The 15,084-nt window shown below is 43.9% G+C and overlaps 1 protein-coding gene across 2 annotated transcripts in view; it reads left to right on the top strand.

Annotated features, from left to right (window-relative positions):
* SLC4A4 (solute carrier family 4 member 4) overlaps window positions 1-15,084 on the top strand; it is a 241,183-nt gene that overhangs the window by 143,106 nt on the left and 82,993 nt on the right. Inside the window, exons 5-6 of one of the 2 annotated variants that reach the window (XM_063135204.1) lie at window positions 1,891-2,051; window positions 4,243-4,395. In XM_063135204.1, the coding sequence (XP_062991274.1) occupies window positions 1,891-2,051; window positions 4,243-4,395 (314 nt within the window). Of the gene's footprint in view, window positions 1-1,890; window positions 2,052-4,242; window positions 4,423-15,084 lie in introns of both variants that reach the window. The other variant, XM_063135203.1, reaches the window with a different exon arrangement.

Genomic DNA, 15,084 nt, shown 5'->3' with positions numbered 1-15,084 from the left:
ACTTTGAATACCAGCACATTCAAAGTGCTGGTATTAACATTTAAAGCCCTAAACGGCTTGGGGCCAGGCTATCTGAAGGAACGCCTCCTCCCATATATACCTGTCCGGACCGTAAGGTCATCCTCAGGGGTCCTTCTCCGCGAGCCCCTGCTGAAGGAAGTGAGGCAGGTGGCTACCAGGAGGAGGGCCTTCTCTGCTGTGGCACCCCGGCTGTGAAATGAGCTCCCTAAGGAGGTTCGCTTGGCACCTACATTATATGCTTTTAGACGCCAGGTGAACACCTTTTTATTCTCCCAGCATTTTAACACTCTATAAATAAATTTTAACTTGGTGTTTTAAATTTGTAATTTTGCATTGTTACTGTTTTTATCTGGTTGAGCTTTTATATTGTATTTTATATTATGGTTCTATACTGTTGTTTTATACTTTGAATGTTTTTAATTTTTGTGAACCACCCAGAGAGCCCTGGCTATTGGGCGGTATAGAAATGTCATAAATAAATAAATAAATAAATAAACCCTGAACCCAAGTAACTCCAATGGATTTATTCATACCATGTAGCTCTGGCATTCTCAGACATTGTGAAGGGAAAAAGGGAAGAAATCATTTGACTCTCCAATTTGGCATTTTTCTTCAGCACTCAGTGAGACAGGACAAGATCCTTATTAGGTCCTGTAGTATAAATGCAGAACAAAGAGCTGGGCTTAAGTCTGTTTTATGGAAAAAGAAGACGGTGCTAATGAAAAGGACAGGATCGAATGTTTCTTGGTTTTTCTTCCGGTTGCTGTAATAGTTCAGGGAAATCTTGTTCAGACAAATTTGAAAAAAGAAGCAAGCTTGTCTTTCTCTTGTTTTAGTTGAAGATTAGGGCAAAGGGCAAATGCTGTCCCATGTAAAACATTCTTTCTCCAGACCTAAAGGCTGTTTCATAACCGCATGCGAGGGTTGTAAACTCCTGACCTGACGGGAGCTCCCTTTACTTTTTAATAGCTGCGTGGGTGGAGAAGTCCAACAGGTGTAACATTAAATCTCTCCCACCATAATCATGGAAGATCCAGCACCTGGTGATTTTGTTTGACGTGCATTAATTTAACACTTGAAGGGAGACCACACAGGAAGTGGGAACCTCTGATTGCAATGGCTCAATTGACACATCTTGTCAAGCCATGATTTAGGAAGCCTTACTAGAGTTGGCACTATTTATTTATTTATTTATTTATTTACTATATTTCTACACCTCCCAATATCCCAATAGCCAAAGCTCTCTGGGTGGTTCACAAACCAAGGTTTGCAGTTGGCTGGAAAACCAGGATTAGAAACTCATGGTCACTGTGGTGTCTGAACTGACAAGCCATAGTTTGTGTCATTTCTTTGTCTCTGAAGATTACTGTACCTGGAGAAAGACGTGCTGAGTGGATGGTAACTGAAAGCAGACAAGCAGCTTGAAACTTTGGTTTGGCACATATGTTAAGAAGCTCAAAACATGGTTTTGGTTCTGATCTGCAGATAGTGCAAGCCATGGTTTGGTGAGATGTCCAAATTGAGCCAAGGAGAGATGCTCCTTGTGATCCATTAGGACTCTATGGCCTTAGCTAGACCTAAGGTTTATCCCGGGGTCGTCCCTGCCTGCTCTCGGGATCCCCTGTGTGTCATTTACATGAGCAGGAATGACCCCGGGATGATCCTGGGATAAACCTTAGGTCTAGCTAAGGCCTATGATTATGGTGGTCTTTTTGTCTCTTGTGTACCAAATATAAAGTGTATGGGATTTAGAGGGGAGTTCTTTGTGGCCTTTCTTCATAAACCTCACAGCTGGCTGAAAAGACAGCATTAAAAAGAAGTCTTTTTTTGGGCTAAGTTCATCTTCATTCATTGGCTGGCCTCTTGCAGGTGGATAAAGTTTGAAGAAAAAGTGGAACAAGGAGGAGAGAGATGGAGTAAACCACACGTCGCCACATTATCCCTTCACAGCTTGTTTGAGTTGAGGACGTGTATAGAGAAAGGGTCGATCATGTTGGATATGGAGGCCTCATCGCTCCCTCAAGTTGTAGGTAAGTGCTCTCAAAAACTGTAAGCGTCCTGTTTTATAAGAGCCAATCTGGTCCATGAAACTCAAGTTAAAGGAAGCCAGATTCCAGCTGGACATCAGGAAAAACTTCCTGACTGTTAGAGCAGTATGACAAAGGAATCAGTTGCCTGGTGAGGTTGTGGGCTCTCCCACACTAGAGGCCTTCAAAGGGCAGCTGGACAACCATCTGTCAGGGATGCTTTAGGGTGGATTCCTGCATTGAGCAGGGGGTTGGACTCGATGGCCTTGTAGGCCCCTTCCAACTCTGCTATTCTATTATTCTATGATTCTATGAAACGGGATATTGAAAGGCTAGTTTTTATTTATTTATTTATTTATCATACTTATACCCCGCTCCTCAGCCAAAAAAGGCTCTCAGAGCAGCTTACACTTAGCAAAAAATTTTGAATTCAAAGATTTTTGAATCTCTGCTCATTGTTTAATGTCTTGGATTGGCCTAGAACATATTCCCCCAACCTTGTGCCCTCTAGATGGGTTGGACAATGTCTCTGATCATCCCCAAATAGTATGGAACTTGACCATGTTTTCTGGGGATAATGGGAGTTGTGGTTTGGCAGATCAGGCTTGTGTACAAAGACGGTACTTCTGCATGAACATAAAGAGATTAGACTCAAGGCAAAGACTGTGAGTCTGCAGAATTCAGTGGAATTACAGGATAATTCCCTATAGTTTATGGAGATGTGTTTCTTCTTTTGCCAAGAGAAACCATGTTCTGCATTCCAAATTCCATAAAAGGGCCAATCTTATTCAGAAGTAAGTCCCGTTGTGACTCCATGGAATTTTACACGTAATTTCCATTGCATTTTCCAAATGCATTGTTCTGGGGTGGATTTGCAGAACTTAGAGTAAATTAGCAAGAAATGGGATGATAAAGAACATAGAGGAATGGGGGCAGAGTTAGGTTAAGGAAGGAAGTAGGATAAGGGGGCATAGGTAGGAGCCGGCAAATACATGGAATTTGGTCCACTATGGAATTCCTGCCCCAGTTTCCAAAATCTTTAGCAGACAGCACTTGCTTATTTATAACAATTTCATCAAATCATGGGGTCTAGAAATGTGATTTAAAAAAGATCTGGCAGAGATTCTTGGGAAACAAAGTTCTGTATCAGATTCCAGCTGTTTAGTGCATGAATGCAGAACATGCGAAGAACAGTTTACATTTATATCAGTATCTACAGATGTTACAATCCTGTATGTAAAGCTGAATGTGCTGGTAGTGTAGGAATGTAACAGCTGAAGAGGGGGTGGGTTTCACAGCTAACATTCCCATCCTGTACTACCAGCTGAATTTGGAACAACTACTAATGCATTTAGGTATTGTAATGTATGCAGCCTCTTATGCTGGGTGGTGGTGGCCTCTTTATCTGTCCTAAATATACAGCAGAGCTGTTCAGACAACACACTAAGCCATGGTTAGTCTGCTAACCCTTTTGCAGCAAATGGTTAGTGAGTGTGTTTAAACCATGGTTATAAGGAGTGACAGGAGGGTCAGGATCTCTTCTCGATCTGGACATCAGGAAAAACTTCCTGACTGTTAGAGCAGTACGACAATGGAACTAGTTACCTAGGGAGGTTGTGGGCTCTCCCACACTAGAAGCATTCAAGAGGCAGCTGGACAAGCATCTGTCAGGGATGCTTTAGGGTGGATTCCTGCATTGAGCAGGGGGTTGGACTCAATGGCCTTGTAGGCCCCTTCCAACTCTACTATTCTATGATTCTATGTAGTGACCATGGTTAGGAATGTTTCACACGAGACGCTAAGCCATAACGTTTCGCTCAAAATGCTTAACCACCATGGCTTTGCATGTCTTCTCAACAGGGTCAATGTAAAGAAGAACAAGCTATCTCAAAGGGGGGAAAAAGGAAAGATGGTCCTTTAAAATACAGTTGTTTGCAATATGAAGCTGCAAATCTTACACCAGCCTTCCCAAACCAGGCACCTTCGAAATATGTCAGACTACAACTCCCATCCAACATGGCCATTGTTGTCCATGCATAGTCCAACACTTCTGGAAGTAACCAGGTTGAACAAGGGTATCATATGCATACTGGGTGGAAGGGAATTTACCAGCCTGGCCGCAAACTTCCAGACAACGTTCTTCTCCTGATTTATTGTTTTCTCCTTTTCTTCTCTCCCCACTTTGCAACTCCAGAGATGGTTGTGGACAACCAGATTGAGACGGGGCTACTGAAGCAAGACATGAAGGACAAGGTCACCTATACGCTGCTCAGGAAGCATCGGCACCAGACCAAAAAATCCAACCTGCGCTCATTGGCCGACATCGGGAAGACTGTCTCCAGTGCAAGTAGGATGTTTACCAACCCCGATAATGGTAATGCAGAGGCCAGTGGGCCGTGGCCGTTCCCTTAGAGACCCACCGAAAAACCCTCCACTAACTCCACGTCACCTCATGGCAACGCATCTAACCCACGACTAGAGTAGCAGACCATACTGACCAACATATCAGTGATGGCTTCTGAAGGCTTCTAATGCTGTGGCGCATTGCTCTAACCATATCTCCGCTGCCAACTGGGAAAAGATATGGGCGTGTTTTTGTTTGTGTTAGTCTTAGTTAATTGCTTAGGCAAGTAAAACACTGAGTAAAGCATCTGGTGTTACACACGCATAACGTGTCCTCCGAAGCTGAATATGAAAGATTGAGCTGTGTGAAACCCACAAGGCATGGGTAGCCTACCTTGGCAGCCTCACCAGTCGCAGAGAAAATAGGTCTACATCAGTGGTTCCCAAACTGATAACCGCCCCCTTGGTTCCACAAACTCATGCCCAGTGCCCCCTAACCTACCCTATAAAAATCATTATTCAGAATAGCGGTTTTCAACGACCCACTAGGGAAGATAATAACAATAAAATTCAAAACTCTAACAATTAATTGAATATTTACTCAAAATCCAATTACATTTTTTTTAGTTTATTCAAGTAAACATAATTGATGAACTTGATTCAGTGATATCATCTTTTCAAAGTCTGATAGTCATTTAGCAAGAATATTAGATATCACATTTAGTAACTAGGGTAGATAGAGTACCTCACTATTCTGTAAATTCTTAATGTGATGGATGGGCTTGATGAAGTGATACCAGTTTCCCAATGTCTGGTTTAAAGTCACTTAACATGAGTCTTAAATTACCACGTTTAGTAGTCTGGAGTCGATTTCTTTGCTTGGAGAGAAATAGGCACTAAACCACATTCCACCAAATGTGATGTTGGAAATGCAACCAGGAGCTTCTGAACCACTCTCCATAGTGCAGGATAGCGATCAGAAATTTCCTTCTGTAACCAAAACTCCTGGTACGGAAAAGACCACCTCGAGCGCCCCCCTGCTGCCCCTTTGCCTCTTAACGCCCCCCTGCCGCCCCTATGCAATCCCACTGCCTCCAAGGGGGCAGTACCGCCCACTTTGGGAACCACTTGTCGTATTTTAATTACTGGTCTGCATGATCACAGATGGCAATTTAAGAGTCTTCAATGCTGTTTTGGACAGCCTAAAGGCCTTTGTCCTGAGAACAAATTCCAAGAATCGGTGCATTAATAAGGACGGGATGAATTAAATCCGCCCCCCACTTAGTTCTCATGGAGAAAAGTTAGAAGGTGCAATTTTGTTATGTCCAAAAGCTTCAGAAACCAAAAAGGCAAGCAAAGCCATCACCAACAGCACTGCAGTTAGGAAATGTCATGATTTCTACGCTTATCTTGTGATTTTGAGTATGTGGGAGATAGCAGTGTTTAAGGATCTGTATCACTGCATGGATGAGAGGGGTCTTAGCCTGCTTCTCAACATGCCAGGAAAAAAACCCTGAATTGGGATAAAAGAAAAGAAAAACCCGAGGCTCGTCATTAAAGATTAACAACTCACATGACGGCAACAAAAATGATGCAGCGTATTGACCTTCTGTGGTCAGGTATACCCTCCATAGACATAGGCATTTCATTATTCCAAGATATTAGTATAGTATATGCTTCTTTTAGGAATGTTGCATCTTTGTTTTAAGCACTTTGTCCCAGTCTATGGTTAGGGCAGTTATTCGGGGCTTCCCCCTGGTATGATGGCTAGAAGTCCAAGGGTCAGGAAAGCAGTGGAGACAAATGTTTCTAGCAGAGCGCGGGAGCCAGAGTCTGCTTTTATGAAACTGTTGGGAGTCTTCCACCATATAAAAAAAGAAAACACACAAAAATTGCACATAGACAACTAGTACATCAGGGAGAAAGCTTAAAAACTACCCTTCATCCTGGTGTGCTAGATTTCTAACCGCAGGAAGTCTTACATGCGGGACTACTTTACTTTGCAACTCTCCATCTGCATACCGTCTTAGCAGGGGTGGGGGATGTGAGGCCGCCCTGAGGTTGGTTGCCTGCAACTCCCATCTGCCCAAACCAACATAGCCAATGGTGAGGAATGATGGGAGTTGCAGTCCAAGAACATCTGGAGGGGCCCGACTTGCCCACCCCTCACACAAGGTGCCTTCCAGAGTTGCATAGGCAAAAACAAACAATCAGCTTACATTCTAGCATCAAAGCATAAATCAATAAAACACATAATTAAAAAAAATTCTCACGTGAAACGCAATATTCAATTAAAATGTCCATTAAAAGCCAGCCCCAGCCCCCAAAGAGAAAAGGTACAATCCTCACTGCCCAGTGTGGGTAACACTGGTTTGCATGATGCTTTATTCAGGTTTTAGGAACAAATCATTCCATTTAATATGTTCCATATGTGTCTATTATAATATTGCTGCAAGTTGATCATATTTATTTATTTATCTGAAGTGTTTTTATGCTGCTCCTCCACTGAAAAGGCTCCCAGAGTGGTTTACATATAATTCATTAAACAAGTCGGTCCCTCCCTGACAGCTTACAATCTCAAAAGACACGACACGCAAGGAAAAGGGAATTGGGAGGGAAGAAGAGGAAAATGCATTCTTTTAACAGGGCTGGTAGAATGCCCCTGCACTCTGCCTCTTCTCCCTCCCCTCAGCCTATTGGAATGGCTGCTAGTGGTGACAGCTGAAGGAGGAGGAGCCTTCAGGGGGTGGGGGTGGCTTTCAGCACAGCTGGTGGAATTGGGGAATGAGGGAAACTGTATTAAGGCTATTTGGAGCTGGATTCGATAATTGCTTTGGGTGGCCTCAAATCCTGTCTTTAAATACACGTTTGCACAAATGGGACTTCCGTTGAGCTTAGGTAGACAGTATCCTGGGGTATTTGTTTTTGGATGTGGTCCTGCCAGTTTAATGTTCGGCTATTTCAGGGATGCAGAACTAGGCATGGGTGGGATGGGGTGGGGGTGGATTGCCCCACACCAGGCCCCTCCACGGGCTGGATGATGTCAGTGGGAGTGGCCACAATCACTGACACCGCCCATTTTAGCTTTCCTCTGTGCTGGTAGAAGCACACACAATGGGATTCAGCCAGCACTGGGAGGAGCAGCTGACTGGGTCCCAGGACTGGCCCAAGACATTTTACTGCCTGAGCCAAAGGGCAAAATGGCGCTCCCTGAGTTCCATGTACAAAAGCTGACTTTACTAGCAGGTGAATCTTTCTTTGACACTGGTCATGAGACAGCTTCCTCCACTGCACCGGAAGGCAGCAGGCCGTCTTGGGGGTGGGGGGGCAGAGAAGGCTGCATGGCACACACATCTCCCCTCCAATACCTTCCTGACGCCTCCCAATTTCTACCTCCTGAGGCAACTGCCTCACTCTGCTTAATGGTAGGGCCAGTCCTAATTGGTCCCTAGCTTTGCGCAGTGCCTGCTGTCCCGTAGGGTTGCTGTGTGATATGACTCAGAACAGACACAATGTTGGGGGTTTCCTTCAGGGGGTAGAAGCCCAGCCCTGCTTCCCGGAGGGACCTGTGGCTGTGCAGGCAGGATGGGGAAACTCAGCGCTCAGGATAAAGCCTGTGGGCCCAGGGTTCTGCACCCCATGGCTATTCTATTCCAGAAGATAAGTGTTTTGCTCATTTATTTATATTTTAAAAAATGGCTCTTCTTTTTAAGAAGAAGGCTCTTCTCCTGGTGGACTCTGTTTGGGTCGTAGGGGTGCAGAACCACGTGCCCTCAGGTGCCCTCAGTGGCCGGGCAAGTTGGCGAGAGAGAGAAGGCACTCTCTCAGGTATCAGTGAGTCCAAGGCAGACACTGGATTCTGCAGTCCACACATCCCACACATCCCGGCCCATTTCTGTATCCACTGTTCTAAAATACTTGAATTTCTTTAGAGTGGATTTCAGTGCAGAGACCTGGAACTATTCTCAAATGCTTTTCCTGCTAGGGTGACCATATGAAAAGGAGGACAGGATTCCAGTATCTTTAACAGTTGTATTGAAAAGAGAATTTCAGTAGGTGCCATTTGTATATATGGAGAACCTGGGGAAATTTCATTTTCATCACAACAGTTAAAGCTGCAGGTGCCCTGCCCTCTTTTAAATCTGGTCACTCTAGTATAGCTCCTGCAGCTTTAACTGTTGTGATGAAGAGGACATTTATATATGGAGAAAATTATATATGGAGAACCTGGTGAAATTCCCCCTTCATCACAGCAGTTAAAGCTGCAGGAGCTAGACTAGACCAGATTTAAAAGAGGGCAGGGCACGTGCAGCTTCAACTGTTGTGATGAAGAGGGAATTTCACCAGGTTCCCCATATGTACAAATGACACCTGCTGAAATTCCCTTTTCTATGCAACTGTTAAAGATACAGGAGCCCTGTCCTCCTTTTCATATGGTCACCCTAGTTCCTGCCAATCCTTGTTTTCGGTTCCAGGGTGCTCTTGCATACTGTGTACCATGCTCCATATTCCCTGCACATCTTTTCTTGGTGCCAGTGTTTGAATGTCGCACAAACATCATTCTGGGTGTAGTAAATAGATCATGGGTGAGGAATTAAAGGCCCAGAGGTGGTGCCATTCTGGCTCCCCAGGCTACCTGAGATCACCACGCTCCCCTGCTGCCTCCGCCCCACTCACATTGTTTGGGGGTTTCCCTGCTTTTTCATCCCCCACTCTCATACTCATACACACACACACACACACACACATTCTGAAAGAATGAAATGCATCTCCTAAGGCATAGTTGCTGGAAGTAAGAGCTTTAAGTAACAATACAAGAGAGGTTCAAGAGAAGATAGTACCATACCTTAACATTAAGCCAGTGACCACACTAGAAATATGAAACCCATCTACACCCCTTAGTATAAAATAATCGTTTGGAAACATAGAGTTTAATCACTTATTTATCGTGATGATTTATTTAAACTAGAAGTTGTTAAAAATGCATCAAGAGCTCATCAGTAAACAATAAGTCTTATTGTTGGACAGAACAAGGGAATTTTATTCGTCTGAGTGTCCTTCAGGTTATTCTAAGTAGCTAAATAATGCATTAACACATCTTTAAAAATAATGAGAGTAGAGAGAGGAACAGAAGGGAAGGCTGTGTGAAAGAAGAGATGTTTTTCCAGGTGACAGTTAAGAAGCACCAGCAGATAAGTCATTAGCACACTGTTTAAAGAGTTACAAAATGGAATATGTTTTTGTTCATGTTTTTGTTCTATGAATAATGGTCAAAACAAATGGTCAGATATCAGTTGTTTTCTGGGTGCTGATGTCAGAATGTGGCCCATTTCTCAACATGAATCACCACCCAAAGAAAGCTTGCAAACTTTGGGCCAACCTGCACACCATTGGTTGTAGAGTCACCTGTAGTTAGTTACAAAATGTTCTACAAGGAAGCTTTGAAAACCTGTCCGTTGGGGAGAAATATTCGGAACAAGAGTAAATTTAAACAGATTGCATTTAAGAATACACCTCGGACATGTTTACAGTGAGAATAATAGCTGTTCTCACCCATCACTTAGGTGGCAAAGGTCAAGATATGCCTTCCATATTCCTTGTCCCTGATAACTATCATATCTTAATCAGGGTTCGGTAATTTTTATGCAATGCAGCATTTTATTATTTTTTTATTATTATTTATTTATATAGCACCATCAATGTACATGGTGCTGTACAGATAACACAGTAAATAGCAAGACCCTGCCGCATAGGCTTACAATCTAATAAGTTGTAGTAAACAATAAAGAGGGAAGGAGAATGCAAACAGGCACAGGGAAGTGTAAACAGGCACAGGGTAGGGCAAAACCAACAGTGTAAAGTCAGAACAAACTCAATATTTGAAGGCTATAGGGAAAAGAAAAGTTTTGAGCTGAGTCTTAAAAGCAGTGATTGAGTTTGTAGTTCTCAAGTGTTCTGGAAGAGCGTTCCAGGCGTAAGGGGCAGCAGAAGAAAAAGGACGAAGCCGAGTAAGGGAAGTGGAGGTCCTTGGGCAGGCGAGAAGCATGGCATCTGCAATCAATGTAAGAGGAAACTGGATTTTTATTTGAATCTGATTTTTTTTTAATTAACCCGTTTCCTCCAGTTGTGCCTTTAAAAGGGACCTGCTTCAAAATGCTAACTGGATGTAATACGAACATATTAAAAGTACATGTGCATAATATGTTATAACTGAATTCCTGATCCATTTAAAGAACCAGTCGGGGCAAAGATACGTGATTTTTGAGATCAGGTGTTCTGAATGTGACACCTTACATATTGGAAGAGGCTGGTGGCTCCAGTGTCAGTAGGGCAATGAATCCTCTCCAGGTTTCAGTTAGAACTGGTCTAGGCTGACCAGATGGAAAGGAGGACAGGGCTCCTGTATCTTCAACAGTTGCTTAGGAAAGGGAATTTCAGCAGGTGTCATTTATATATATGCAGCACCTGGTGAAATTCCCTCTTCATCACAACAGTTAAAGCGGCAGGAATCCTACCCTCTTTTGTATCTGGTTAATAGGGCAGGGCTCCTGTTGCTTTAACTGTTGTGATGAAGAGGGAATTTCACCAGGCACTGCATGCATACAAATGATAACTTCTGAAATTCCCTTTTCTATGCAACTGTTAAAGATACAGGAGCCCTGTCCTCCTTTTCATAGGGTCACCCTAAACTAGTCAGAACTCTAAAGTAGAGTGACCCTATGAAAAGGAGGACGGGGCTCCTGTATCTTTAACAGTTGCATAGAAAAGGGAATGTCAGCAGGTGTCATTTGTATATATGGAGAAACTGGTGAAATTCCCTCTTGATCACAACAGTTAAAGCTGCAGGAGCTATACTAGAGTGACCAGATACAAAAGACAGCAGGGCTCCTGCAGCTTTAACTGTTGTGATGAAGAGGAAATTCTACCACGTTCTCCATATATACAAACGACACCTTCTGAAATTCCCTTTTCAATACAACTGTTAAAGATACAGGAGCCCTGCCCTCCTATTCATATGGTCACCCTATCTAAAGGAGCTGTCCAAGGATTCACCACCCCACTGACATCGGAACAACCCGTCTTCACTGCCTTAGACTATGTATTGCATCTATTATTGGGCAAAATAGGAACATATAAATCCAATTAACTAAACTGCAGTGACATCTACTTTTATCACACTTCTGGCCATCTGGACCACAGCCTGGAGAATGGAATGGCTTCCAAGGGTGCAGGGAAAAAAAGTGCTGTGGAACCTTAATGACTAAACAGCGCAATCCTGTGCATATTTAATCAGAAGTAAATCCCACTGTATTCATTGTGGTTTACTTCCATGTAAGTGCGCATAGGATTTCAGATTTATTGTGACATAAACTCCCATAGGCTGGAAAAAGTTTTGAGGACTAGATAAGTAAGCTTACACCATTAACAATGGTTAGCCTTTAAGGTGCCATAATGGTTTTTTGGTTCTCCCACTTAAGAGCATGGTTACCATTTAAGAAAACAGAAGCTGTTCGTGGATCAGGCTTTGGTAAATCTCCTTTGTTGCACAGATTTAAATAGTACATATTTGGTGATGTAAAATATACAATCTGCACTATTTGCAACTCTAACGTTCTATGGGTGCAGCTCAGGGGCCACATCCTAATGACAAGGATACTCCCAATGAGATGATGGCATCGAGCTGATGGTCAAGATCGAATCTTACAGTACATAGAATGCTATCATTCGGAGGGCTGTGATATGACTTGCAGCCAGGGGCGCATTCCCAGAGGCTGGTTTCCATATCTCCACAGGCATGAAAAACAGTTATGTGGACAGGCTATCCAGTCAAAGGACAAAATCCCACAAACCATGGCTGAATTCTACTTTAGTTTCCTGGGTTGTCAGTGAGCATGTTGCAGGGATGATCTGCTTGCAAAGACCAATTGTCTTTCTTTTCCTCTTTATTATTTATAATATAATATGTGTTTGTGTGTGTAAATATAGAAATTCAACATTATGTACAAGTTTGAAAGCTGCAAAAGGCCAAAGTTTACAAATGTGCGGAGGAGTGCCAATTTTCACATGTACAAGCCTACAGGAAGCTGGCAACATTTGGGACCTGAGTTGTCTCTTATTGATGTGCGGATGTGTGTTGTTCTCTGTGGTGTGTTAACACGAGTGTCCGAATGGCTTTCTGTCTTAACTTTCTTGCTTATGCCGTTGCTTTAGCTCTTCTCTTTCTCCTTCTTAACTCTGCTGCCTTCCGCCTCCTCCTCACTGTTGCTGCTGCTTTTGACTTCTGCTCTACCTTCTGCTTGCAACACTAAAGCCCGCAGCCCGCTAGAGAGTTCTGTGCCCTGCCTAGCAACCCGCACAATGGATGATGAAATCCGGGTACAGCGCAGCCCCAGCGTGGGATGGCTAAGTAAGTGGACGGTGGGGGTGGAGTGTGGGAGCAGATTTTCCAGGGAACAGTGGGCTTGAAGGGTGCGTGTGCGTGCACGCGCATGTGTGCCTGTTGGGATGGGCGTTATTCTGATGGTCAACATGTAAAAAAGAAGAGCTACAGAGAAATAACATTTCCCAGATTCAGCTTTGAACGTAGAAACCACTCCAGTTCTTATCAGGAAGTCTGTCTGTTTCTATACCAGCTCGAAAATGCGGGCTGGTCATGGCCGAATCCCTGTGCATCCAAATGACGCACAGGGACTCCCGGGGGCGGGGGGGGGATGAGCACGGGTATTCCCAGGGATAAATAATCCCTTGAAAAGCCGATTCTTCCCCAATGATCCCGAGACCACAGGAGGTGTGGCCACTCGTTCTGGCTTCTTCTCTCCTCCCTGTGAATAGCGGGGAGCAGTAGAGGGAAAGAATTGGGCCAGGGTGGGTGGGGAGAAGGATCAGGGCTCCCTTCCCCACTTACCATTGGCTGGAGCGTGAGTGTGCTCCAGTTCCTGTCACTTTTTTAAAAAATGGCCGCCTACACTCACGCGACGTCCCTTCTCCCATCCCGGACGTCGCTCTGGCCATTTGGACACGGGGGACGATCCCAGAAGGAGGTAAGTCTGGGATCGGGGCCCCTCCCTCTTGCTACACCTGTATGGTGTAGAAATGGCCTCTGGGCTTGAAACAGAGTCTGAGGCTAGTACTAAGTACCTAAATGGTGGTCACACAGTAGAGGGTGGCAACCTGGTCTCCGTCATCCAAGATTGTAGGACCTGAAAAAACAGGAAGGCAGATTTCAGTTGAACATCAGGAAAAACTTCCTAATGGCCAGAGCAGTCAGACAATGGAACCAACTGTCTGGGGAGGTGTTGGGCTCTCCGTCACTGGAGGTATTCAGGCAGAGATTGGGCTGTCGTCTGTCAGGGATGCTTTAAACTGGATTTCTGCACTGACCAGGGGATTGGACTTGATGGCCTAAATGGCCCCTTCCAACTCTTAAGTTTCTATTATTCTAAGCCTAGCGAGTGACTGCAGTGTGGATTCAGGCCTCAAATTTCAGAGTGGAATAGGCGTGTGCAATATCAGCCCGTTTAATTGTCAGGTGGTCTTTGTCTGGTTAAAAGGACCCAGGTTTCTGACTGCTACCTGCCAGTTTCCAGCCCACAGCTTCTCCATCTTCCAGCTCCAGCCTTAAGGACCCAGAAGCGGAGTTCAGGTGTGGTAACCCTGAGCTCTAGACCAGTTCAGTACAGGTTGGGTAGAAAGTTGGGAATGCTTTCTTTTCCATGCTGCTGCTGATCTGAATTCACCAGCCTTGCTTGCATATCAGTTATCTTCTGGTGGTGGTGGCTTATCACATGTGGGATGTATGGCAACTCTCTTTTGTCCTCACCACAACCCTGTGTAGTGAGTTAGGATGATATCTCATGACTTGTTAAGTCTACCCATTTATGTCTGAATGGGGATTTGATCGAGAGTGTTCCATAAACATGGAATCATGAACATAGAGCACTGGAGTGTTCCAACCGAACATGGAATCCTTGTAACTGGCTTTACTTGCTTATGTCGTGTTCTTTATGTGAGTCAGAGTTGAGCTAAAAACGTGGGCCATTCCTCACCCTAGGTTATTATAGAGCTATGACTAGCCAATTCAGGGTGATTTTATTTACTCTTCTGGTAATCCTAAACTTGTAGCTTAATTGGCGTGCTCCTGCTTGCACCATCATCAGGGTGAGCAAATCTTACTTCTTTCTGGCATCTTTTTGTTTTAGGTATAACTAAAAGGTCAAGTTGGTCCTTCCCTTGTGCAAGTTCTTAGTAGGGCTTCTGAAAACAACACCTTTAGCTGAAGCAGCCACTAAATTGTGCTTTTTATACTGTATTTTGTACTTGTGTTTTTAGATTGTTGGTTGTTTTATTATGTTCTTCATGGTTTTAATTTTTGTGAACCGCCCAGAGAGCTTCGGCTATTGGGCGGTATAAAAATGTAATAAATAAAAATAAATAAAATAAATAAATTGCTGTGGTAGGCTAGGTCTACACTATTGCTTTATAGCGGTATTGAAGTGCACTGATAACTGTTGGGGCACAAACCATATTCCATATACCGCTTTCATAGGGCTCATCTACACCAAACAGGATATTCCACTATGAAAGCGGTATATAAAAGGCAGGAGCCACACTACTGCTTTGTAGTGGTATTGAAGGGCACTGTGTGATCTACACTACTGCTTTATAGTGGTACTGAAGTGCACTGACAACTGTT

Source organism: Elgaria multicarinata, chromosome 10 (assembly GCF_023053635.1).
Source record: "Elgaria multicarinata webbii isolate HBS135686 ecotype San Diego chromosome 10, rElgMul1.1.pri, whole genome shotgun sequence".
Lineage (NCBI taxonomy): Eukaryota > Metazoa > Chordata > Lepidosauria > Squamata > Anguidae > Elgaria > Elgaria multicarinata.
The sequence above is the reverse complement of the archived record's forward strand: the minus strand, read 5'-3'. Positions and strand labels throughout refer to the sequence as shown.